This window comes from Lycium ferocissimum, chromosome 3 (genome assembly GCF_029784015.1).
Source record: "Lycium ferocissimum isolate CSIRO_LF1 chromosome 3, AGI_CSIRO_Lferr_CH_V1, whole genome shotgun sequence".
NCBI classification, from domain to species: Eukaryota; Viridiplantae; Streptophyta; class Magnoliopsida; order Solanales; family Solanaceae; genus Lycium; species Lycium ferocissimum.
In genome coordinates, this window is record NC_081344.1 from 22,630,461 (window position 1) to 22,656,555 (window position 26,095).

The window sequence follows — 26,095 nt, forward strand, 5'->3', positions numbered from 1 at the left end:
GAGGAAGAAGAAAGAAACCCTATTCTGATACCATGTAAGAAATATTTTCCTTGTCTCCTTTCATTACTTGAATTGGTTTATATACAACATAGGAGAATAATATTCTAACCTAAAATAGGAGATTACACAATATACAAAATATGCTAACCTAAAATAGTAGACTACAAAATCTTCTAATGAATATTTACATATTCTATCAGTACCCCGAGTAATTACACTTTATGTCTGGATCCATACCCTTATATTGATTCATTGAATTGTGAAAGAATCTTTTTCAAGTGAACCTCAAATTCTTATAACACATTTATTTCAGTTACTCATCTATATTGATAGTTGTATGCCTGTTCTTGCTTGTGTTTCCTAAATTCCCTTTGGTGAGAAGTTGAGGATCCCAAGAGCTACAGAGTTTGTTGAAGCATTTGGGAAAATTGTGCAATATACTTGGTTGAACATGAGAAACTATTCCTGTTGCATATACTAATGTCTTTCCATTTACTTTGGCAGGGGTCCTCTGTGGCCATATGTTAAATTAATTACCATATGTTGGTTGGTAATACCTCAGTTTAACAGCGCGTGTTATTGTTACCAATAACTTATTCATCCATGTTTGCTGGTGAAATTGCACGATGTTGTCATTCAGTTTTATGGGTTTTGCCATATTTACCAACGGGTTCTGTATTTGTGCTTGTCTGTCTACCTTCAAATTGTCACTTACTGGTTTAACAAGCCAATGGAGGATCCATCTCTCAAGAATGAATCATTTCTGGCTATGGCAGAGAGGTATCTTGAAGAAAATGGATCTGATACTCTGGAGAAACTTATTGCAAACAAGGTAGCCAGTTCATTACTAAATTAGAGGCACACTTGTTTGATGTACATCAGCTAGTTATATGAGAATTAACACTGTTAATCCATTTCAGTCACCAAAAGTCAGATTCCCACTGTTATAGAATCAAATGCAAACATATTCCACTGGATCTTTTATAGCAACTTCGGGCTTGACTATTGATCTTTTTAATAGGCATTACCGGTGTACTTATCATGATGTCCTATTTACAGTCCATGGATTATAGTTTGAATCATCATGCAGAAGAGATCAAGCCTACTGATACTAGTGTTGAAGCAGAAGCTCTCACCCCCAACCAGGTTCCTCACCTATTGTTCCTAGCTGCCTGTACTGTATGAAATAATTTTAAACTTCTTGTGGTGCTGCTTTATTGGTGTTTTCACTCCATAACGAGTTAGAGAGCTTCATTAGCAGTTTGAGTACGGATTGAATAGCAGTTTATGATATCATGCACTATTTTTTGAAGCTTATTACAACAGATTCATGAATGCTTCGTTTGCTTAGATGCAGTGTCCCTTCCAACTCATACACTATTAAATGCACATGAGGAATAGGTTATGTGTAACAATATGCAGCTATTAGTTTTCTTAAATAAAACATCGAAAAGTTAATTTTCCTTTGTTGACAACAAATTTTGTAGTGAAAATCATTGTCTGTTCACATGCTTTCATTCCTTTGGATTTCGTAAATAACAATCATAGCACTCCAGAAGAGACAATGTGTAAGCGTCATATTGTTTTTTTCTTTTTGTGTGTAAGGTCATATAGTAATGGGCATGACATAACTTTTGGATTTCTTGGATATCATGGGAACATAGTGGACGATTGTCATTTTTCTTGTTTTATACTTCTTACTACCTTCTTGGCATTGATTTTTCTAATGAAATTTCCTTACATAATCCACACCCCTCCCCCCAATAAAAAAAAATAGACACTATGTGAAGGGGCTAGTCCTGTTTGGGAAGATATCCAAGCGACGGAACAGATGGCAAAACATGAAGCAGCTGAGCCCAAACAGGTAGTAATTTCCAACCCTAGAATGTCCTTGGTTAGTTTTTTGGAATTTATGGGTTGCACTAGGGATCAACTCTTAGCCCATTTTTATTTGCCTTGGTGATGGATGGACTGACGCGGAAAATCCAAGCTTAGATGTCATCGTATATGTTATTCTCGGATCACATATTTCTATTGACGAGACTTGCAGTGGAGTTAACGCCAAGCTAGAGGTTTGGAGACAGATTCTGGAGTTTAAAGGGTCCAGGTTGAGTAGGATAAAGACGAAATACTTGGAGCGCAAGTTCAGTAACGTAATACATGAGGCTGGCGTGGAAGTGAGGCTTGGTACTCAGGTCATCCAAAAGAAAGGAAGTTTCAAGTATCTTGAGTTTATTATCCAAGGAAATGGAGAGATTGATGATGATGTTACACATTGTATTAGTGCAGGGTGGATGAAATGGAGACTCGCATCCACGGTCTTGTGTGATCAGAAGGTGCCGCCAAAACTTGAAGGCAAGTTTTATAGAGTGGTGGTTAGACCAACTATGCTGTATGGGGCGGAGTGTTGGCCAGTCAAGAACTCTCAAGTTCAGAAGATGAAAGTTGCGGAAACAAGGATGATGTGATGGATGTGTGGGCATACTAGGAGAAATAGGATTAGAAATGAAGATACCCGGGACAAAGGGGGAGTGGTCTCGGTGGAGGATAAGATGCAGAAAGCGAGGCTGAGATGGTTCGGGCATGTGCAGAGCAGATACACGGATGCCCCAGTGCGAAGGCGTGAGAGTTTGGCTATGGACGGTTTCAGAAGAGGTAGAGGTAGGCTGGGAGAAGTATCAGGGAGAGGTGATTAGATAGGGCATGACGCAGGTCCAAGCTTACTGAGGACATGACCTTAGATAGGAGGTTATTGACACGGATTAGGGTAGAAGGTTAGTAGGTAGTTGAGTGTTGTCCAACCTATCCTTTCATACTAGTAGTCATAGTATTACTCTTGTAGTTTCTTGTCCTTCGATTTCTGCTACTATCTGTTGTTTCTTGTACTTCGATTTCTGCTACTATCTGATGTTTTTTTAGACAACTTTATCATGCTTTTAATTATATTTTGCCATGGCTTTCTATACTGGTTTGAATTGCTTGCCCTTGTGCTGAGGGTCTACGAGAAATAATCTCTCTAACTCTCAAGGTAGGGGTAAGGTCTGCGTACACTCTACCTTCCCCAGACCTCACTTTGTGGAATTTCACTGGGTATGTTGTTGTTATGGGTTCATGAGTGTTGATCGAGATGCAATTATTTAGAAAACAATAGATGAAACATTAGTTTTGATCAGTTAAAAGAGGAGAGCTTGATTTTACCATGGGAAGAGCTAATTAGCTGCTGGTGAAGTTAATTAGCTGGTAGTGATACTATTGGTGGCTAAGTAAGGAAGAGTTTAAGATGAATATTAACTGTATATGAAGGCAAAATTCGGCTCATCAATCAAGCTAAATGTGCAAGATGGCAGCTGATAATGCACGCTGAGATCAACTGCACTATCATTTAGACCAAGAATATGCTAAAAGAATCACCGAGCAACCTGAAACTGAAACTGGTGCACTTTGTAAAATTGATGCCTTTTGAAGTTTGCACTAGATTCATTTATCTTAGTATGGTCTGTAGTCTGTTTCTCCTGCGAACATTTGAAGCCACTAAAATGGGGAGAGAGTTGAAGCTCATAATTTTTTGAAAACATCAGTACCACATTTATTCTAGCCTAATACTTCTCCTTCTATAATCAATCAAAAGCAATCCATATGGCAGTGATTAAAATGTCCCGTGTAACTGCAGGTTAAATGTGTGAGGGAAAATCTAATTTGGATTGAGAATACAACAACAGGAATGAAGGTCAAGGAAACGGCGGTTCCAACAAAGCAGGAGCAAGTAAAACATGTAGCGGCAGCACAATCAGAACACAGTACTGATGAAAAGTTGAAAGAAAAGGTCCACCTGGCAGGTACTGGCCAGCAAGAAAATCCAAAGCAACTGAAGGATGCTGATGTTGCTGTTCATAATTCTAAGCTATGGTGTGGTACTTGTAACATGTGGTTCCCTGACGAGATTGTTATGGCCGCACATCTGAAGGGGAGGGAGCACTTGGCCAAACTCCAAATACCAATGAGTTCTACGGCTTAGGCAGAGAGGTACCTTGAAGAGAATGGATCTGATGCTCAGGAGAAACTTATTACACATAAGGTATATCAGATATTACCTCAGCAAGGAGTAGCCAGTTCTTATCATTTGATTCTTTCCAAAACTCATTAACCGAGTACCTGTCATGATCTTTTTTAGCCTAAAATTCGTTTATTATGTCAACCAGTTAAATTATTTAGAATGACGTCACAGGTGACGTAATTAATCCAAATTTTGTTAATCCTTTGATAATGTGAATTAAACGAGAATGAAGTAATAAGAATAACAACGCAGATAATTAAAGAGAAATAATTGATGATGTAAAAGAGAGGGAGATTCTTATTGATTCTTCTGACTCAGATGATGAGAATTGCTAAAAATCAGTGATGAACAGTCGTGTTTACAGAGAATAATCGTAAAGTTGTGTGTAATCAGGGTGAAAAATTAGATGGATACAGTTGTGGGGAAGTGGGAGATTTTATAGGATAGCTAAGAGTAATTGCTTCAGTGGTCCTCGCCCGTTTCAACTATTACATGGCTAAGATAGTGGGTGTTAAATGGGATTAAATAGAATCCCTAAGATCTCGGAGCCTGGTCGTTATTTGGGTTATCCTCTGCCCGGGCACTCTGATAGATCGTTCCGGATTTCTATTACCCTGTGTAAATTAGGTGCATCCGGGTGCTGATTCTTGGATGATCCTACTAATCTTTGGTTTAACTGTCGTTAACCAATTCAACAATTGATTGTGGTCTTCTCTACGCTTGCTATGTGTTCGGTCAAATAGTCTTCGCTTCCGGCATATTTTCACCAATACAAATCTCCTATTTGCAGTCCAAAGATTATAGTTTGAATCATCATGCAGAAGGGATCAAGGCTACTGACACTTGCGATAAATCAAGAATGCTCATCCCCAGCCAGGTGCCTGAACTGTTATTCCTAACTCCCTATACTGTATGAAACAGTCGTTAACTTCTTATGCTGCTGCTTTTCTTGGCATTTTCCCTTCATAATGAATCTGAAATTTACATTATCAGTTGAGTACTATTTGAATGTTTTGCATAATGTAATGATATCATGCACTAACTTGTTTTTCTTATTTCGAGCAAACTTATGAATATTTCCTATGGTAGATGCAATGTACCTTCCAACCCATAAACTATTGTATAGGAATTGGTTGCACTATGCAGCTATTTGTTGTCTCTAATAAAGCATTAAAAATTATAAATTCTCCTTAATTAAGAATGAATCCCATTCTTATCCTTTTTTTTTTTTTGGGTAGTGAAAATCATTTCATCTTTTCACATGCTATCATTCCTTAAAAATCCCATATAACAATTGTAGTGCCCCCTAAACAGATAGTGTACGAAGAGGGTGGTCCTGTTTGTGAAGATATCAAAGCTACGGAACAGATGACAAAACATGAAGCAGCTGAGCCCAAAAAGCTTGTATATTTTGACCTTAAAATTTCCTTGGTCACTTTTATGGAACATTACATGTTCACAAGTATTGCTCTGGATGAAATTGTCCAGCAAACCATAGATGAAAACATTAAGCAAGCTGTTAAGTGTGATCGATGACAAGAGGAGAGCTTGATGTTCCGACAATTAGGTTCTAGTGATATTATTAGTGGCTAAGCTAGGAAAAGTGCAAGATGAAGCTTAACTGCATATGAAGGCAAAAAATAAGGCTCATCAAATAAACTGAATGTGCAAGATGGCAATTGATAATGCACGCTGATACCAAGTGCATTATCATTTAGACCAAGAAGAAACTTTGTATATGCTAAAAGAATCACCGAGCAACCTGAAACATAAACTGGTGCACTTGGTAAAATTAATGCCTTTTGAAGTTTGCACAAGATTCATTTATCTTAGTATGATCTCGAGCCTTTGTTTTTCCTGCAAACATTTGAAGCCACTAAAAAGGGAGAGAATTGAAGCTCTTAATTGTTTTAAACGTCAGTACTGCAGTTATTCTATCCTAGTACTTGTTTTTATATAATCAATCAAAAGTAATCCGTGTGCCAGTGATTAGAATGTCCCTGTGGAGCTGCAGGTTAAACGCATGAAGGAAGATCTAATTTGGATTGAGAAGAAAACAACAGGCATGAAGGTCAAGGAAACAGCACTTCCAGTACAAGAGAAGCACGGTACTAATGAAAAACCTAAAGAAAAGGTTCAACTAGGAGCTACTGGACAACATGAAAAGCTGAAGCAAGTGATGAATTCTGATGGTGATACCCACAATTCTAAGCTATGGTGTCGCTTTTGTAACATTAGGTGCTCTGGCGAGATTGATATGGCTGCACATCTTAATGGGAGGAAGCACTTGGCAAAGGTGGTTATTTTGGGTCCAGACTTTTAACCCCATTCTCAGAATATAGGCACAAAAGATATGAAGAGACAAATACTCTATATGGCCATGCAGAAATTTTTCTTAACAGCTGCTCAACTTTATCAGAAGGTAGCCACATTTTAAACTTAATTTTAGCCTGTTCATTTAAGCAGTTTTTTCTTCTATTGGTTCAGATTCTATTTTTAGTTACATAATTACACTTTCTGAATACACTTAGTGTCATTTAATCTACTTTGTGCGAGGGAAATAACTGATACATGAGAATGGACATAGTACATAAATCAAATTTCTTGTCCTGTCCAGACTGCAATAAAGCAACTGATTATGTCTATCAACATTTTGATAAAGAACGGATCATTTGAGAAGAAGGAAAAGAATTGCTGAAATATTTCTTGTCACCTCAAATTCACCTTCTAATCCAGATTGGAGTTTAGAATTGAATAATTCTAGAGACGTCCTTAAAAGCATAGAGATTTCACTGTTTAATAGAAAAGTACAGGAAATGCGATCCATTGAGTCCTCTTCATTAGAAGAGAAACAACAAAGACCAAGAAAGGAAAAGACGGATACTACTAGTGGAAGACCGAATGCAGGGAAGTAGCGCAATAGCTTTGGAAGAAAACATTAACATGGATACAGAAGTGATGTTGAAGATGAAGATGTTGTAGAAGAAGTTGTTTTATATGAAGAATCAGTGTTGTCTCTGTTGACTGATTGCTGGATCTGGGTGAGGGCGATCTCCGTACTGTTGGTGTCATATGATGATGACAATGAAGCAATTGGTAGAAGTTGTGATGGACTGCAATATGTTGGCACAGGCATGTTTGGAGGGAGTGTGGGCAATGGAGCTTCAAAATTAAGGACATGAATTGCTTGCCTAATAGAAGGCCTGCAATTATTATCTGGATGAGCACACCATAAGCCAACAATTAGCAAGTGCTCCATCTCCTCTTCTTTGAACTCTGATGATAGTTTAGGATCAACTGCTTTACGAAGATTACCCATTCCATAAAGACTCCAAACCCAATCAACAATGTTTACTTGATGCTCCTCAGCTTTAGGATCAATAGGTTTCCTTCCGCAAGCTATTTCTAATGCGACAATACCAAAGCTATAGACGTCTGTTTCCTTGCTAGCTTTGCCAGCGGTGACACATTCGGGAGCCATGTAACCCATCGTGCCTGCCAATACTGTTGTTTGGGATCCCTTATCATGGTCAACCAGCCTAGCTAAGCCAAAATCCCCAAGTTTGGCATTGAAATTGGAATCCAACATAATATTGCTCGACTTTATATCCCTATGCACCACACATTGTTCCCATTCTTCGTGTAGATATAGCAATGCCGAAGCCAAGCCTTGAGCAATCTTGAATCTTATCGGCCATGTCAAATGGCTTTTTCCCTTGAAAAGATGGGAGTCCAAGCTTCCATTAGGCATAAGCTCATAGACAAGTAGAAGTTCTCTTTTCTCATGGCACCAACCAAGGAGTTGTACCAAATGTTTGTGTCTTAACCGGCTTATGATCCTGACTTCTGACGCATACTCTTTTATTCCTTGCTTGGACTCCCTTGAAACCCTCTTAACAGCAACATAGCAGTTCAACTCCCTGAGATATCCTTTATAAACACCCCCAAACCCACCCCGTCCAAGCATTTCTTCCTGCGAAAAGTTATTTGTACATCTAGCCAACTCACTGTACAAGAACTTCTTCGCTCCTGCGCCTCTTTCAAATTCATTAGTCATGGAACCGTCAATCATATCATCATCTTCATCTTCTCTCACCTTCCTCTTTCTCCAATATGCAAACAACATCAAAACACATGCTGCAACCAAAACACAACCACCAGAAATCAATCCGACCACAAGTCCTAAATTAGTATTGCTTGGTGCATGCTCTAGCTTGGTGTTTGGTAAGGCTACCCCTGGATCTGTCATGTTGTTATTATTATCTAAAGAAGAAGTAAAATTCCAAGAATAGATGCTTTGTAATGCAAAGACGAGTCCTGCTCCACCTGTGAAGCCAAAAGTGACCCATTCTGGCAAATATTCCTTCAGATCAAGATTGTAAGATAGGCCCTGCGGGACAGTGACTGTGGTATTCCCTTCGAGTTGGAAACCGGTGAAGACAACACTAAGATTTTTTGAGGTTGAATTATAGCTAATCCAGGCATCAGTTCTCCTACCATCTGGAATGCTACTAAACCAGGTCACATTAACTACAGATTGCATAGAGTTGATATCTATACCTACATGATCACCCATTGGATCATACTGCACGTTCTGATAGGTGTCAAACTCCACAGCAACAAAATGATTACCTGATGTATTCAGTCGCTGAGTATTACTTGTAAGGCCAAGACTTCCACCTCTGGTTGTGTTATCAGGAATTGTTGAACCTGCAGGCGCGAGGAAGAAGGCAAGACCATCACCATATCTTGTTCTACCCTGTGAATTGATGCTAAAGGAGAAATGTGTACTGAAATCTGTGACATTTCCAGAGGCCTTGTCCCAGAGATGCAGTGGTTTCGAATATGTGGCTCGACCTATGCTTGCATTTATAGCACGATTGAGCTTGTTTGTGGTGAGTTGAATTGCACCATTTGCTGGATAAGCATCTCCCTGATAAGTTACATTCTGATCATTGGGATTAAAACTACTAAAATTGAAGGACAGTGAAGTGACAAAGGGAATTATCATAAGAAGAAAAACAAGGTATCTGAGAGCAGATAAAGAGGCAAAACCAACCATAGTTGGACAAATATTTTATCAGATTGTTAGACTACTGAAAATAATCAGCAGATAGCCCTCTCATTTTCTCATCTTTTCAAAGTGTGGACTAAGGACTTAGTCATGATTTTCGTCTGTAAAAAATTATTATTCATTAGAATTTCCTTGTCCATCATTTCATAACAAAGATGATATCAATATTTTATAAACGGGATAGTTGAAAAGTCCTTATATTAGCTGTTCTTGTATGTAATTCCCTTTCTTCTCACACGCTGGTTAATTGACTTATTCCTCTCACCCCCACGGCCCCACCCGCACCCCCACCACTCTCTTTACTCCAAAATATTATAAAAAATATAGTATTCTGGAAGGGCATGTTTTAGCAGCACCATAATTTTGAAAGTCAGAATCTAAAGATAAAAATGTAGGTACTCTCTCCAGCCTGATTCTCCTCGGAACTATGTGAAACGCAGCAATCATCCTTTTTTTTTTTTTTTTTTTTTTTTTTTTTTTTGATAATACCACAACAAAAATGAAACTATAAAATATCATTAGGTTGGAGAAAGTTAGAAGAATAAACTTATGGTGACAAAAAAGTATCCTAATTAGAAATGGTGACAAGTTTGACCAGCCAAGGTCAAACTTGTCTTAAAAATGTGATTAACTTAAGTTGGGACTAAATTATAATTTTTAAAACTTATAATCTTTTACAAAATATAAAAAGACCCCAACTTAATCCCAAAAATCCACTAGCCCCCCCCCCCCCCCCACTACTAATTTTTTTTTTAAAAAAAAGTTTTAAATTTTTTTATTTGCTTTTTCACCAAAATTCCCTCCCTTCCACCCCTCCTCCGCCTCTCCTCCCTCCCCCCCCCCCCCCCCAATACCAATTTTTTTTTTAAAAAAAAATTTTAAATTTTTTTATTTACTTTTTCACCAAACTCTCCTCCTCCCCACCCCAACCCCAATTTTTTTATAAAAAAAAAAAGTTTTTAATTTTTTTATTTACTTTTTCACCAAAATTTCCTCGCTCCCACCCCTCCCCCCCCCCCCAACACTAATTTTTTTTTTTAAAAAGTTTTAAATTTTTTTATTTGCTTTTTCACCACTTCCTCCCACCCACCCTCCTCCCCCCCCCCCCCCCCCCCCCCTCGCCCGCCCAACCCCAAATTTTTTTTTTTAAAAAAATTTTGAATTTTTTTATTTGCTTTTTCACCAGTCCCCCTTCGACCTCCTCCCACCCCCAGCCCCCCACCCCCCAAAATGATTTTTTTTAAAAAGTTTCGATTTTTTTTTTCGGTTTCTTCCCCCATCCACTCCAAAAAAAAAATTGTTTTTAAAAAAAAAGTTTTGAAAAGTTTTTATTTTTGATTTTTTGCACACCCCACCCACTCCAAAACTAAAAAAAAAAAAAAAAAATCTTGAAAGGAAGTTTTGAATTTTTTTTTATTTTTTTTTGGGTTGAGGAAAATTTTGGATAAAATCCAGGTTGTTGTTGTGTGTTTGTAGTGAAATAGATGGTTTTTCTGTTGTTGTCCTGGTATGGTTCAGGGTTTAGGAAAATATATCCAACATATAGTTTTTTGTTCTTTCCTGGTATTTATCTGGTTCTGTTTGTAGAAGATAACCAACAGATTTGTAGTTGTTGCAACAAGTTCTACACTTTTGACAACAAGTAGACAATCATGTAACGACTCACTAATGTTGACATAACTTCGCTTATTTGCTTTTGTTTGTAGAAGATATCCAACAAATCTGTAGTTGTTGCAACAAGCTCTACACTTGTTGTAACAAGTAGACAATCTGTTGCAACAACTACAAATCTGTTGGACATAGCTTCAGTTATTTGGTTCTATTTGTAGAAGATATCCTATAGATTTGTAGTTGTTGCAACAAGTTCTACACTTGTTGCAACAATTAGACAATCTGTTGTAACAACTACAAATCTATTGGACATAGCTTCGATTATTTGGTTCTGTTTGTAGAAGATATCCAACAGATTTGTAGTTGTTGCAACAAGTGTAGTGCAACAAGTTGTACACTTGTTGCAACAAGTAGACAACCTATTTATGAATCAGCAAACGTTGAGGAAAGATATAGTCAAATTGACAGCCAAATTAACAATCAATCCTCAGAAAGAGATGAAGAACAGAGCCAAGAAGCAATAGATACAAATGAAGAAAGTGAAGAAGAACTAGAAGATGAAGAAACTAATGATGGAAACGAAGGAGATGAGTAGATCAAGGAAATCTGCTACACCCCAGAAGGCAGTTGCTGAAAAATTATTACTTAAGTTGTGGTATTTGGAGCCAAGGTATCTATTGAATAATTTCTGTTTATGAACTTATTTATTTTGCTTACTAATTGTTGCAATAGATGCATACAATTGTTGAAGAAGTTGCAACAAGTTACTAATTTATTTCAACAAGTTACTAATCTATTTCAACAAGTTACTAATCTTTTTAAACAAATTGCTTAGTTGTTGTAACAAATTATTCACCTTGTTGGAAAAAATTAAAAAATTGCTTAAATTATTGCAAAAACTAAAAAATACGTCGCAACAGATGAGTTAATTGTTGCAACGGATCATACATTTGTTGAAGAAGTTGCAACAAGTTACTAATCTATTTTAACAGATGGATCAGATGTTTAAGCAAGTTGCGTAGTTGTTCCAACAACTTACTCACATGTTGCGCAACATCTCATATGTTGCAACAACTTACTCATATGTTGCCGCAGGTATCTCATATGTTGCAACAACTCCTCTATTGTTGCAACATATTCACAATATTGATCACATTGAACTCCTTTGTTTATACTGAATAACATTGAATTCATTTTTTTATCACTAAATATGGTCGATTTAAGTACTTCACATCAAATCACTTTGATGATCACTCGATTTAGGAAGAATACACTTTGAATTGCCCATCTAATCCATGAAATTACTATCTAATCTATTAAGGATGTTAGTAGACATATATATTCATCGCTAAATACCATTTATTTTCTTTGTTTAACACTAAATATGGGTGAATCAAGTAGTTCGCATCAAATCACTCTAATGATTACTCGATTTAGTGCATACTGACTTAGTAGATCATCTCTCTTGACTCAAAATACATCAAAGTGATTAAGTATTATACATTGATCACTAAATATCGTTGATTTCTTTTGTTTATCACTAAATACGGGTAGTTCACATCAATTCATTCTAATGATCACTCGATTTAGTGCATACTGACTTAGTAGATCATCTTTCCTGACTCAAAATACATCAAATTGATTAAGTATTATACATTGATCATTAAATATCGTTGATTTCCTTTGTTTATCACTAAATATGGGTGAATCAAGTAGTTCACATCAATTCACTTTAATGACCACTCGATTTAGTGCATACTGACTCAGTAAATCATCTTTACTGACTCTAAATACATCAAATTGATTAAGTATTATACATTGATCACCATATATCGTTGATTTCCTTTGTTTATCACTAAATATCATTGATTCCCTTTGTTGATCACTAAATATGGGTGAATCAAGTAATATCTCGTTACAATTTGTAATATACATATTAAAGAAGTGTAGTATCTATTGCAACAACTGTAGTATCTGTTGCAGCAAGTAAGATACCTGTTCCAACAAGATACTAGTTGCTGCAACAAGTCTTGTTACTTGTTGGATAAAACCCAACAAGTTACAGAGCTGGTGCAATAGATTCATTACTTGTTGAAAACTGTTCAGCAATTTATTAACAAGAATACACAAATTTGTGATTTGAACACGATCAACATATCATATAAACCAAGTTCACAAACACCAAGAACATAAATTATCATTCTAAAAAAGAACACTATTAAAATGCCATAAAGTTCCAAAAAATAACTATTTTAGTGCCAGCTGTTTTACATAAAGTGCATTTATTTTTTCTCGTTCGCAATGACTCCCCGATTCCATGCCTCCTCTTTGTCCGCCTTCTTCCGGATTTGCTAGGATCAACATATGGAGGAGGTATCTCTCTCTCTAATTCAAAACTTCTTTTCAAGAATTTTTTTTGGGGGGGTGGTGATGCAAAAAACAAAAAACAAAAAGTAAAAACTTTTCAAAAATTTTTTTTAAAACAATTTTTTTTTTGGGTGGGTGAGTGGAGTAAGAAACCAAAGAAAAAATGTACTTTTCAAGATTTTTTTTTTTGCGGGGAGGGGGGGGGGGTTGGTGGATGGGGTGGGGTGGTGCAAAAATCAAAAACAAAAACTTTTCAAAACTTTTTTTTAAATAAAATTAATTTTTTTTTGGGATGGTAGGGGGGGTGCAAAAAAAAAAAAAAAAAAAAAAAACTTTTCAAAATCTTTTTTTAAAAAATATTTTTTTTGTAGGATTTGGGGGTGGGGGAAAGGGCGGGGGAGGGTGGATCGGGTGGGGGTGGTGCAAAAAACCAAAACCAAAAACTTTTCAAAACTTTTTTTTAAAATAAAATTAATTTTTTTGGGAGGGTGGGGGTGGTGGGGTGGGGGGGTGGGTGGTACAGAAAACAAACAAAAAAAAACTTTTCAAACTCTTTTTTAAAAAAACATTTTTTTGTGGGGTTTAGGGGTGGGGGTGGGGGAGGGTGGATGGGGTGGGGGTGGTGCAAAAAACCAAAAACAAAAACTTTTCAAAACTTTTTTTAAAATAAAATTAATTTTTTTGGGAGCGTGGGGGGTGGTGGGTACAAAAAACAAACAAAAAAAACTTTTCAAACTCTTTTTTAAAAAAATATTTCTTTCGTGGGGGGGTGGGGGTGGGGTGGATGGGAAGGGGGTGGTGCACAAAATCATAAACAAAAACCTTTCAAAACTTTTTTTTTAAAATAAAATTAATTTTTTTTGGGAGGGTGGGTGGTGGTGGGACGGGGAGGGGGGGTGGGTGGTACAAAAAACAAACAAAAAAAACTTTTCAAAATCTTTTTAAAAAAATATTTTTTTTCGTGGGGGGTGGGGGTAGGGGTGGGGTGGGGGCAAGGGCGGGGGGAGGGGTGGATGGGTTGGGATGGTGCAAAAAACCAAAAACAAAATTTTTTCAAAACTTTTTTTTAAAATAATTTTTTTTTTTTTTTTTTGGGAGGGTCGGGGGTGGGTGGTACAAAAAAACAAAAAAAAATTCAAAATATTTTTTTTGTGGGGGGTGGGGATGGGGGGCATGTGGGGCAGGGGGTATTTTATGATTTATATGAGTTGGACAAAGTGTTAAAAATAAAACTTGAAGGCAAAGTGTAAAAAACAAAACTCGGGGTCAAAGTGTTAAAAATATAACTTTGGAGCAAGTCAAAACTTCCTAATCACTAATCCAAAGTTTATCACCCCTACTCAATTAAAAAAACTAGAGTTACTCCAACTCAATTTTTAAACCTTTTTGTCACATTTAATTAAAAGCCCCGAGAAAGTTTGTGTAGGTTTCTTGAATTTGGCTTCAAAAGAACTAAGAAAATTGCTCAATCCTCATCTATCCCCTGTCATATGACTAATGGTATTCCATGCAAATTATACAACTTAGGCAATATAACATGTTTGAAAAATTTCTTCTTTAAGAAGTGGCATAATTTTGATGCCGATTGAAAAGAGTGAAAATGTTTTTCAAATAGTAAGTTCATTAACCAGGTGTTTGGTTCGCAGAAAATATGTTTCATTGATTTTTTTTTTTTTTTTTTTTTTATTTTCCAATTGGTGTCAGGTTCCCCACTTTGAGGCCTCAACTAAGAGCCCGTTTGGATTGGCTTATAAGTTGGTCAAACCAGCTTATAAGTCATTTTTAACTTATTTGAGAGTTTGGTAAAATAGAAAACAACTTAAATTAAGTTAATAAGTACTTAAAATAAGCCAAAATCAAGAAGTTGCTCAACCCCAACTTGTTTTTTTTTTTTTGGCTTAAAAGCCATTTTGGTTTGACCAGCAACTTTACCCTTTTATCCCTTAAACTTTTTGTTAATTCCAATACTACCCTTACTTCAAAAAAACCCTGTAATCACTTTTATCCAAACACGTAACTGCTTATTTATAAAATAACTTTCAGCACTTAAAAAGTACTTTAAGCACTTATGCTTAAAAGCCACTTTTTTTCAGCTAATCCAAACGGGCTCTAAATTTTGATTCAAACCACGTAAAGTCTAATAAAAGAGGGCAATTTGCAGTAATGCCCTTATTTTATCAAAATCAAAGTATTTAACTTTTGTCCTTCGCCTAAAACCTCAGGGTTCCAGGTTCAAACCCCTGCTCAGGCGAAAATTACAAAAAAAAAAATATGTTTGATGGGGCAAAGTTTGCCTGCAAACTATGCCTTAAGGTAGGGTTTTGCGGGGCAAACTATGCCTTGGCAAACTCTACCTTCAGGTAGAGTTTTGGGCAAAACTCTACCTTGCGAATTCAAACCTCTGCCTTGCGAAATTTCCTCTTTTTTTTTTTTTTTACTAAGTTGGGATTAGAACCCAGAACCTCGTGGTATTAGGCGAAGGACAAAAATTCGAGATCACCAATTTAAGTGCCAAAAATTAAAGACCACCCCAAAAGAAGGACAATCCGCGCAGAAAAATGTAAAAGAGAAGTACTCCTTATTCAACGTCTTGAACTGAAAAAAACAAAAAGTAAAACTAGCAAAGTCCAAGTGGAAAAATATGTAGAAGTACACAACTAAAATGTTTTCTCTTTTTTGTGCGGATTGCCCTTCGTTTGGGGTGGTCTTTAATTTTTGCCTTCAAATTGGTGGTCTTTAAGATTGCGTGTCGCCTAACACCCCCGAGGTTGTGGGTTCGAACCTCATGGTTATTTAATTAAAAAAAAAAAAAAAATCGCAGATCTTTGCAAATGCATTTACAAATTCCTCTATCTCAATTTATGTGGTGCATTTTAATTTTTAGTTTGTCCTAGAAGGATGTCACCTTTCAATGATTAGAAACAAGTTAAGTCACACAATTGTCTAACGTTTGTTTTATACCACAAATTTCAAAAATCTTTCTTTATTTCTTAAACTTTATGTCAAGTCAAACGGTGCCACATAAATTGAGACGAAGGAAATAATAAAACTATAAGGTCTATTGATTTGTGGGAGATTTTCACGAACGGGATACTTTGGCGTGCTATTTAAATATTGTGCGGCTTTGATATTTATATGTAACTAACATTTTATAACTTAATAGAAAAAAAAATTGGAGTAAAATTACTCTTAAGTGAGCGGTAATGATAGTACAGGACAAAAGTACTGTTAAACGTGGTGCTATTTTTATTTAAAAAATCTATATTTATTGTCCATAAAATATCTTCATATATAACAGACAGTAACAAATTTACCTATAAATAATTTTAGAACATGATCTCCCAAATGCATAAATATATTTGAAAAGGGCAAAAAAATATTTATGAACTATTCAAAATAAGTTAACTTTACCTCTGTTACGTTTTTGGCACAAAAAATGACCTCTTCGTTGGTCAAATAGCTCAAAAATGTCCTTCAGCTATTCAAATAGCTCAAAAATACCCTTCCTACTAAGAGTTGGTCGAAAAGACTCAAAAATGTCCTCAACTACCCAAGTAGCTCAAAAATACCTTTCACACTAAGAGTGGGTCGAAAAGGCCAATAGTACTGGTTACGTCCAAAACGTATTTTAGGAACGGAAAAGGGCCAAAATTACCCCTGAACTTTGAAAAATAGTTCATCCATACCCTTCGTTATACTTTAGGGCCAATTATACCCTTACAGTTATACTATGGGGTCAATTATCACCCTTTCAACAAAGATGAGAGGATAAAAATTTAGGAAGTGGCTCATCTAAGACAATCAAAATTATTTTACCCTCAAATAATTTTTTACTCACTAAAATAACTCAATCAGACCTGCGAATTTTTTTTTAAGGGAAAAATAATACGGATAATTTTTCCAAAAAAAATATAAAAATAATTCCGTATTATTTTTTGCTAAAAAAAAAAAAGATCGGATTGAGTTATTTTAGTGAGTAAAAATTATTTGAGCTAAAATAATTTTTCCGCCCGAACTAGGATGATGCAACGTCTGCTAAGAATCAAACTAGGGTATAATTGACCCCATAGTATAAAAATGCAGATAATTGGCCCTAAAAATATAATATGATGAATGAACTATTTTTCAAAGTTCAGGGGTAATTTTGGCCCTTTTCCGTTTTAGGAATGATTTGAATCATTAAATCCAAGAGAAACCGTTCAAATATTGATTCATATGATAAATGATGATGGGTTTTGTTTTAAACAAACCATAATGGATTTTTCGTACAATTAGACCCAACTTTTCGATGAAAATCACCATTAATATGGTTAATAGATTATTCAACTCAAATTCGCACAAAAAATCACACGAAACACATATTATTGATTTTTTTGGGTTAAATTCGTGATAATAAATTCTTACATCTTAAAAAATTAATCTCACAAATTACAAGGCCAAAACATATAATCTACATATCGTCGTAAAGCTCTCGACAAGATCCATAAAAGCCCTAACTTAATTCAAACATTAGGTATTTACAGACTGAAACAATACAATTAAGTTACGGTTTAACATATTAAAACCCTAAAAACACGTCTTGCATACTAATCATGTCAACAACCGAATCACGAGCCTATGACTATGATTCCCTTGTATGAACAAGGAATACTAGTTTAAGAGACTTATGGGTTTATCCTTAGCGAAAGCGACGACCATGACTTGTGTCATATGGTTGTCGGGAATCCTCACGATGCGGATTAATTCTCTTTGTCCACAACCTAGATATCCTAGGTGATGAGAGGAGATGCATTTTCTATTATAAAATGACATATATATATATATATATATATATATTTATTATAAAATATATAGATAGTTTTCCTTATTTAGAAAATATAACGATATTTTACGAAATATGACGGATTTTCATATTTTTTTATTTTTTTTTAGAAAATAATTTTTTTTTATATATTTTTTTAAATTTATAAAAATAAAAAATAAAAAATTTGCTCAAAGGGTTAAAAAATTACCTCAAATTTTTGTGTATGAAAGCTGTATGAAATGTGTATGTGTGAGCGAAATTTTTAATGTAATTTTCATACACAAAATTGTGAGCGAAAACTTTAAGCCTTGAATATTGTATGAAAGTTGTTACAATGTTGTTTTAGTTGTATTACTTTTCCAGAAACCTAATATGAACTTTATATACGAAAAATATGAATGAAATTCTTAGTCTTGAGCGAGATATACACATTTCATACCACTCTCATACATAAAATTTTGAGCGTAATGTTTAAGCCTTGATCAAGATATACACATTTCATACGTTTTTCATACACAAAATTTTAGTGAACTTTTTAAGCCTTGAGCAAGATATACACATTTCATACACAAAATTTGAGTGATTATTTTAAGTCTTGAATGTTCTATCAAAGTTGTATACAATGTTGTTGTAGTTGTATTAATTTTACAGAAATCTAACATGAAATTTATACATGAAAATGTGAGAGAAATTTTAAGCCTTGAGCGAGATACAAATTTCATACCGTTTTCATATACGCAATTTTGAGCGGATTTTTTAAGCCTTGAACGAGATATACACATTTCATACATTTTTCATACCGTTTTCATATACACAATTTTGAGCGAACTTTCATATATAATTTTTTGAGCGAAAAAAATATTTTTAAAAAAAAATAAAAAACAAATAATTTAAAAAAATAAAAAAGTATTTTTTTTAAAAATAAAAAAATATTTTTTTAAAAAATAAAAAATAATTATTATGTTTAAAAAAAGCATGTTTTGTATAGGGTTTGTAATGTTGTGTTTTGTAAATAGAAAACTATCGTCACGTTTCGTAAATATTTCTCCTTAATATGTATATATACGTACTTTACCCTTTCTCTTATATAGCTAACCCTAGCCATCATATTGTGGTTGAAAAAGACATTATAGGTTAGGATTTTGGAGGAGGACAAGCTAATGAACTAACAACCCTTATGGATGGGCCAAACCAATATCTATTTGCAACCTAGTTTGAGGGATACTCATATATTCTCCCCAAGAAAATACTGTTGATGAAAGTCCTACTATAAGTTATTGATCTTCTTTCTCTCTTTTTTGTCAATAATTTTTTTGTACTTTGTTTTTTCTTTTTGTAGTGTACAACATTTTCTGGATGGAGGAGAGAAAGAAAAAGAGAATTAAGAGAAAGACAAGGCTTTTCTATTTAAGTCTAAATATATTTTAGTTTTTTTTTTTTCTAAGAGGGGAGATGGAAAAGGGACAAAACTGAAACCATTTTGAGCATGCTAGAGAGCCAACAGAAAAACGTTAAAAAGTGAGAAATGGGAAAATTAAGATACTTTATAGTGTCAATTTGAGGAGTGAGCATCAACAAAGGTACCTTTTAGTTATTGGAGAAAAAAGTTCAGTCACTGAAAGAGGACAGAACCCTAAAGTGGCAAAAGCCTAGGCCAAATATTACCTGACCGTTGTCAGTCATCTATATGCTAGACAATGACCTAAAAGTTGTAAATTAAAGTACTGCAAATCAAAAGTCATTCTGAAACTACGAGGTATCATTTACGCCCACCTGCAACTACTTTAGCATTTGGGAGATCAAGATTAGTGATGTGGAGGTAATTAATAAATCAATGATATATTGACATATAGTGGTTATTTACTTAGAGATTGTTATACCGTGAATAATAACGTAAGATTATAATAATTGCTTTGAAAAATTTGTCTATTAAAGTATTTTCGTTAATTAGTAAATACTCATACCCTGGTATTAGTGGTGGAGCCAGGATTTCCGCCGAGGGGGTTCAAAATATAAAAAAATAAACATACGAAGAAGCCTAAGGAGGTTCAACATCTACTAAATATACATAAAAAATAATTTTAACTTTATAAAAACAGTGTTTTTTTTCCACCGAGGGAGTTCGGATGAACACCCTCGGCATAGTGTGGCTCCGCCACTTCCTGGTATTGCTAAAATTAATATGTATTCGTATGTAACATTCTAACGATCTTACATTGATATAGATATTCTTTTATTATATTCCGAATAGTTATGTGTAGCTCTATATATGTTGCAAATTAAATGTTGTATTAATTATACAAATATTTTATAGTTAGATTATATTTCTTATGCGGTCAACAATACGGCCCCCAAGTGGCTCATGAGAGATTGACTGTTTTAATCGGTTAATCTAATTGCTAAAGTAGTTTAATTAGTTTTAGTTGTACCATACAGCTCCTCTTCATCTCTTTATATAATAAATCTTTAGAATTGCTTCAAGCATCAACTCTTCAAATAAAAAAATCAGCAATATCTTCTCCCATCCATCAGCTCCAACCCTAATTCTTTCTTATATTTTCTGTCAAAATAGTAAGCTCCTTCTTGAATCTTAGATCTTTTTTTGCTCTTTTTTCTGTATATCCATACAGCTTGTCCTTTTTCAAATTCCTATAAATGCTGATGCATTTTCACTTGTTAGATCGATCTATATCGCTAAGAAAACTTCCTAATTTAATTTTATTTACTCAAGTTATTGATGATTTTTGGTCATACTAATTTTTGGATCTTTATTGCATAGAAAGCTCTCTGATTTATTTTTCAAGATGACCCTGCTAACGCGGAATGCTTTGTGCACCTAACTGTCTTTTTTTGGCTAATATATGTTTGTTAAGTACTGTATATGCAGAGAGGAGAATAGGGGAAACCCTAGCTAGAAAGAAAGTGATGGGGAGAGGAAAAATAGTAATTCGAAGGATCGATAATATGACAAGCAGGCAAGTGACATTCTCAAAGAGAAGAAGTGGTCTACTCAAGAAAGCTAAGGAACTCTCAATTCTTTGTGATGCTCAAGTTGGACTTATCATTTTCTCCAGTAAAGCAAAGATCTATGATTTCTCAAGCACAAGGTTAGCTATATAGTTAAAACCAATAATAAGAGCTAGTTTCCTCTCTTCTTCTTCTTCTTTTTTTTTAAATTTTTTTTAATTTTTTTTCTCGTGTCCTTTTTTCCCCTTTTAGGGTTCAAGTATTGATAGATTTGTGATTTTGGTCATCATGAATTAGATGCTTTACGGTTTTTTGGATTGACACATGCACCTTCAGGTCATGATCTAAAACCATTGTAGGGAAAAAAAAAAAAGAAAAAAAAAAGGAAATTGTTACTACTAAAGATTCGAGTGGTTAGGTAATTAAATCAAAAGTTCTGTTAGAAGATTCATTGAAGCAAGATGCGATTTGGTTATTTATCATACATGAGATATTTCAACCGTTTTAGGATCAAAATATTCATGTCACAACTTTTAAATAATTTGTGTTATAATTAATGAGTTTCGAAAGATATACGTTTCAAAAAATAATTATTATCTTTTTTAATTAAGCATGTGAATAAAAAGTTTTAACAAAAATATAATTTATATTTTCTTAAAATTTTTATAAATTGAATATGTAAAAATATATTTCTAAATTTAATTTTTCTTCTAATAACTTTATTTTAATGTACTTCTTATTAATCAAAGAAGTTCTGCCATCTTGGTAAACGGTTTAGGCTAGGATCCTAACACGTTAATATCATAACAATCACACGAAGGAGGACATAAATCTTAGCCTCCATTACGAGAGGTGAAGAATAGTATAAGGCTTTTTAGCTATTATTGTATACACTTGATCAGATAGTACAGTTAAGAATTAAAATCAAAGACTGAGAGCAAGGTCCTTCTTGGCCTAAATCTAAAGCTAGATAGATCATCTTGATCCAATTTCACAGAAGCTCTAACTTGCATTGAACATTGAAAATGTCTTTATTCTTTCTCCCAGATTTGCAAATTGATCTGCAGGCAATATGTTACCTTCTATAAGGTGTGCACGAAAACAATCTTTCCTTTAGAAGTGCTATAGAATGTATATAGACTTTATTCTTAGTAATGTACATAGTCATATTTAGGTAGTAGATTCTTAACGATCCTTATTTCTTTCTTTCCTAAGTTAGCACCTAATGTACTGTATTTATACGTTGCTTAACTATTGGAATAATACAACAACTTCCATTAGATTACATGGTATCAAAGCCTAATGACTCGTCGATCTTGCTCGTTGATTACATGGAATAACAATATCGAAATTACTAACTCCATGATAAAATTAAAATACGATGTTTGCCATTCTCCAAAGCTTTTCTTTCAACCTTGTTAGAAAATCAAGGTTAAAATTGAAAACAAAAGTTTATTTAAGTTTTTCTAATGAGGTAACAAGGTTTTAAAGAAAACTCTCTCCATACAGATATCCGTTGATTAGAACTTTCCCCTTCTCTCACGCGACTTGTGCTCATGCGCCTCCCCCATGGGCCTGCCGGCCACCTCTGTTCCGGCGTGTCCTATGGAAAACAACACCCCACCGGAGGGGACGAAACCCAATGAAGAGAAACAACTAGATTTTGCTACAGCAGTAACCAAAACGCCAAATCTAAACACCAAAACTGCCAAGTTCGGATCCCCTAATGTCAAATCCAAAGTCATGAAACACAACGGAGGTCCGGCGGTTGTCTTCAATGCGTCGGAATACTATGGTATCATGACAGACCCGTGTAAATTCACTATTGTCGGAAAATTCATAAAGACAAGACCTCAAATTGACAGAATCAGATCGAAATTCGCGAAAAAAATCAAGGTCAAAGGTACTTACATGATAGGAGTTTTTGATTATCGTACAGTTTTTGTTGATTTTTCTCTTGAAGAAGATAGCAAAAATTTCTGGTATAGGAGATCAATGGAAGTTGATGGGCAACAAATGTGGCTCCAAAAATGGATGCCTGATTTTAAGCCGGTGGAGGATTCCCCTGTCGTACCACTCTGGGTCCTCCTTCCCGAGCTGCCTTATCACCTTCATGCTTGGTATTATCTTCGACAAATAGTTGCACCTATTGGGACTCCTCTCTCAATGGAATGCCATGGAACGAAGAACTCGACCTAGTGTTGCCAAAGTCAGAGTCGAGGTTGACCTCACTAAAACTAAAATCCAATCTATTTGGATTGGATCGCAAGATGAGGACCACACTCTCAAAGGGTTCAATCAAAGATTGGAGTATGAAGGTGTCCCTAAATACTGTCGACACTACAAATTACTTGGGCATTCGATACTTCAATGTGGAAGAGTGGAGAAGAAAATGGGGAATGAGGAAAACAAGAACAGTAACAATAGTATCACTCCTCAATCCAAAGAACAGGAACATCGACAAGAAGAAGACAATGGTACGACTAAGATTGATTGTGGTGAAAATGAGGTCGATGATGTTGAAAATAATGTCCAGCCTGAACGCAAGGAGCTAACTGCTACAACTACTAACAACAACAGAGATGGTTCCCTGGAGGCTGATGAAACCCAAAACGCAACCATGGACAGAACCAAAAAAATCAAAAGAAAGAGGAAAAAGGACAAGAAAAAGATGCCCAAGAAGAAAGTCAAAGTTCAGTTCAAACCGAGTATGTCCCAAGAAGGAGCTAGGAAGTCCAGGAAACTTAACCCGAAACCAGTCAACTATGATATTATTACTCCTATCCTTACAAGAATAAAGCAGATTTTACAGGAAATGCCCAATGAATGAGAAGAGAAGAATAAAGAAGGAATAGATGCTGCCGGTGATATCGATAACAACTTGGATGAGAGTGATTCCAATTCAATTGTCCAAAGAGATCAAGAATCAAATAAAGGTATTGATATTAACAAAGAAAAAGAGGATATGAACAGAGAACTAATAAATCCTATGGAAAGAAGAGGTGAAACAAAAGCTCCTAAAGAGCCAGTTAGTGCAAACACTGATGACAGGAACAGGGAACCCATACATCTCACAGTAGACTTAAACTGGATCCCTCCTATATCTCATACACCGGATGAACACACTAAGAATACTGAAGCTACTTTCCCTGAGAAAGAAGCTACCCTAGAATCCAAAAATTCTGACACCGGCCAAATGGACACTTAAGAGGTAACATATGCAAAGGAAGGACACAACATGGAGGTGCAAAGCAAGCAGGAGCAGACAAGAGAAAATAAACAGATCAACACTCAAGAAGATAAAGGGAATAGCAAAGCTCAACCATCAAACAACAAAGGTAAAAACAAGCAGAAGAACAAGAATAAGAAAGGTAAACCCAACAATTCCCCTGAACATCACGGGAAGGGGAACAAAAATGGCAATAAAAAACTGGTTTTCCATGATTAGTGCAATCATATGGAATATCAGAGGGGTAAGATCCAAAAAGGCTATTCATAGGCTTAAAGATTAACTAATATCAACAAATGTGACTTTGTGGCAATTTCAGAACCTTTTATAAATAGCAATAAGATTGAAGGCTATAAAAGGTTTCTGGGTTACCATCACTGTCTTTCTAATAACAATGATCATATTTGGTGTTTTTGGAAAAATCATGTTCAAGCTACTGTTTTTTATAGTGATAATCAACAAATCAATTTTGAGATCTCTGATAATTCTAGAAATGAGGTTTTGTATGTCTCTATTGTTTATGCTAAATGCAGCTCTAACGATAGAAGAAAATTGTGGGATAGTCTTATAGATCTAACCAGTAGAATTAATGGTCCTTGGTGTGTTGGTGGTGACTTTAATTTTATCATGAACAGCGATGAAAAAATAGGAGGTAGGCCCCACAGGGCATCCAAGAGCTTCGACTTCATCAGCTCAATGGAAGCTTGTGGGTTAACAGATTTGGGTTTTGTAGGACCTAAATTTACTTGGTGTAATAATAGAAGACCCGACAAAAGGATATGGAAGAGACTGGATAGAGTATGTGTCAATGACTAATGGCTTCAACACTATCAACACAACTATGTCGATCATCCCGGAAGCTGGGGTCGGATCACAGACCATTGCTCTTAAAGTGCCACAATGAGCAACAAGATATCATCAGGTATTTTAAGTTTTTAAATCTTTGGACTACACAACCTGATTTTCTTTCCATTGTGCAGGATACATGGAACTCACCTGTGCAGGGAAATACAATGTGGAGGCTCAAAAGTAAACTCCAAGCAGTGGGGAAAAAACTCAGCCAGTGGTCCAAAGAAAGCATAGGAGACATTAATGAACAATTTAATTCCTGGGAGGCTAAAGTCCAGGTACTCGAGGAAATGGACCTACAGAACAACAATGAGCATAGTAGACAGGAACTCAACAAAGCCAATGCAGAATATGTCAAGTGGCTAGGCATCTAAGACAATTTGTCTAGGCAAAAATATCAAATAAAATGGTTTCAAGAAGGGGATTACAATAGCAGATACTTTCACAGTGTTATGAGGGATAAAAGGAGAAGACTGCACATATCTAGGATCAAGAATCACAGAGGAAACTGGATCCAAGGAGAGGATAAGATAGGGAAAGCTGTTGTGCACCACTTTGAGAAACTTTTCAATCTAAAAATTCCCACTACTGATAGCACAGTCTTGAACCATATCCCTCACCTAATTACTGAGGAGAACAATAACATGTTGACTAAAATCCCTGAGGAAGAAGAGATCAAGGATGGCATTTTCAACCTTAGTTCTGAGAGCAGTGCAGGGCCCGATGGTTTCAATGGCACTTTCTTCCAAAGGTGCTGGGACATCATTAAAAGTGAGGTTATAGACTTTGTTCAAGAATATTTCAACGGAAGGAACCTCACCAAATTCTACAATCACACCTGCCTTGTTCTTATCCCTAAAGTCATTTCCCCGACTAGCTTCTCTCAAATGAGACCCATTAGCCTCACAAACTTTACCACAAAAATCATTTCCAAGATCCTATCCAGCAGACTTAATACCCTAATCCCATTGATCATTTCAGAGAACCAGACTGGATTTGTCCAGGGTAGACCGATTACTGAAAATGTGATGTTAGCTCAGGAAATCATTCAGGGTATCAGAAAAGAAAACAGAGGAGGGAACATAGTCATCAAACTGGATATTTCAAAAGCCTATGATAGGCTCTCGTGGGATTTCCTGA

At 35.4% G+C, this 26,095-nt stretch overlaps 3 protein-coding genes across 3 annotated transcripts; 2 read left to right on the forward strand and 1 right to left on the reverse strand.

Moving 5' to 3' along the window:
* The first annotated feature begins 207 nt into the window (after positions 1–207).
* On the forward strand, positions 208–5,095 carry LOC132051040 (uncharacterized). The gene is made up of 3 exons (XM_059442348.1): positions 208–832; positions 1,060–1,146; positions 3,671–5,095. Exons 1-3 carry the CDS (start codon positions 731–733, stop codon positions 4,013–4,015), a joined length of 534 nt encoding a protein of 177 aa, XP_059298331.1. The 5' UTR covers positions 208–730; the 3' UTR covers positions 4,016–5,095.
* Positions 5,096–6,992: 1,897 nt separating this feature from the next.
* Positions 6,993–9,156, reverse strand: LOC132050046 (L-type lectin-domain containing receptor kinase IX.1-like). Its single transcript, XM_059441065.1, has one exon. It carries the CDS (start codon positions 9,114–9,116, stop codon positions 6,993–6,995), a length of 2,124 nt encoding a protein of 707 aa, XP_059297048.1. The 5' UTR covers positions 9,117–9,156.
* A 14,113-nt stretch (positions 9,157–23,269) lies between these two features.
* LOC132048779 (uncharacterized) lies at positions 23,270–24,085 on the forward strand. Its single transcript, XM_059439465.1, has 2 exons — positions 23,270–23,585; positions 23,712–24,085. The coding sequence occupies exons 1-2, from the start codon at positions 23,270–23,272 to the stop codon at positions 24,083–24,085; spliced, it is 690 nt and encodes a 229-aa protein (XP_059295448.1).
* The last annotated feature ends 2,010 nt before the right edge of the window (positions 24,086–26,095 follow it).

Bases quoted from the DNA above. Each gene is read 5' to 3' on its own strand.
- LOC132051040 (XM_059442348.1), top strand. From the start codon at position 731: ATGGAGGATCCATCTCTCAAGAATGAATCATTTCTGGCTATGGCAGAG. The intron at 833-1,059 runs GTAGCCAGTTCA...TCCTATTTACAG, and splicing joins AGAAACTTATTGCAAACAAG to TCCATGGATTATAGTTTGAA. The intron at 1,147-3,670 runs GTTCCTCACCTA...GTGTAACTGCAG, and splicing joins AAGCTCTCACCCCCAACCAG to GTTAAATGTGTGAGGGAAAA.
- LOC132050046 (XM_059441065.1), bottom strand. From the start codon at position 9,116: ATGGTTGGTTTTGCCTCTTTATCTGCTCTCAGATACCTTGTTTTTCTT.
- LOC132048779 (XM_059439465.1), top strand. From the start codon at position 23,270: ATGGGGAATGAGGAAAACAAGAACAGTAACAATAGTATCACTCCTCAA. The intron at 23,586-23,711 runs GTATGTCCCAAG...ATGAATGAGAAG, and splicing joins CAAAGTTCAGTTCAAACCGA to AGAAGAATAAAGAAGGAATA.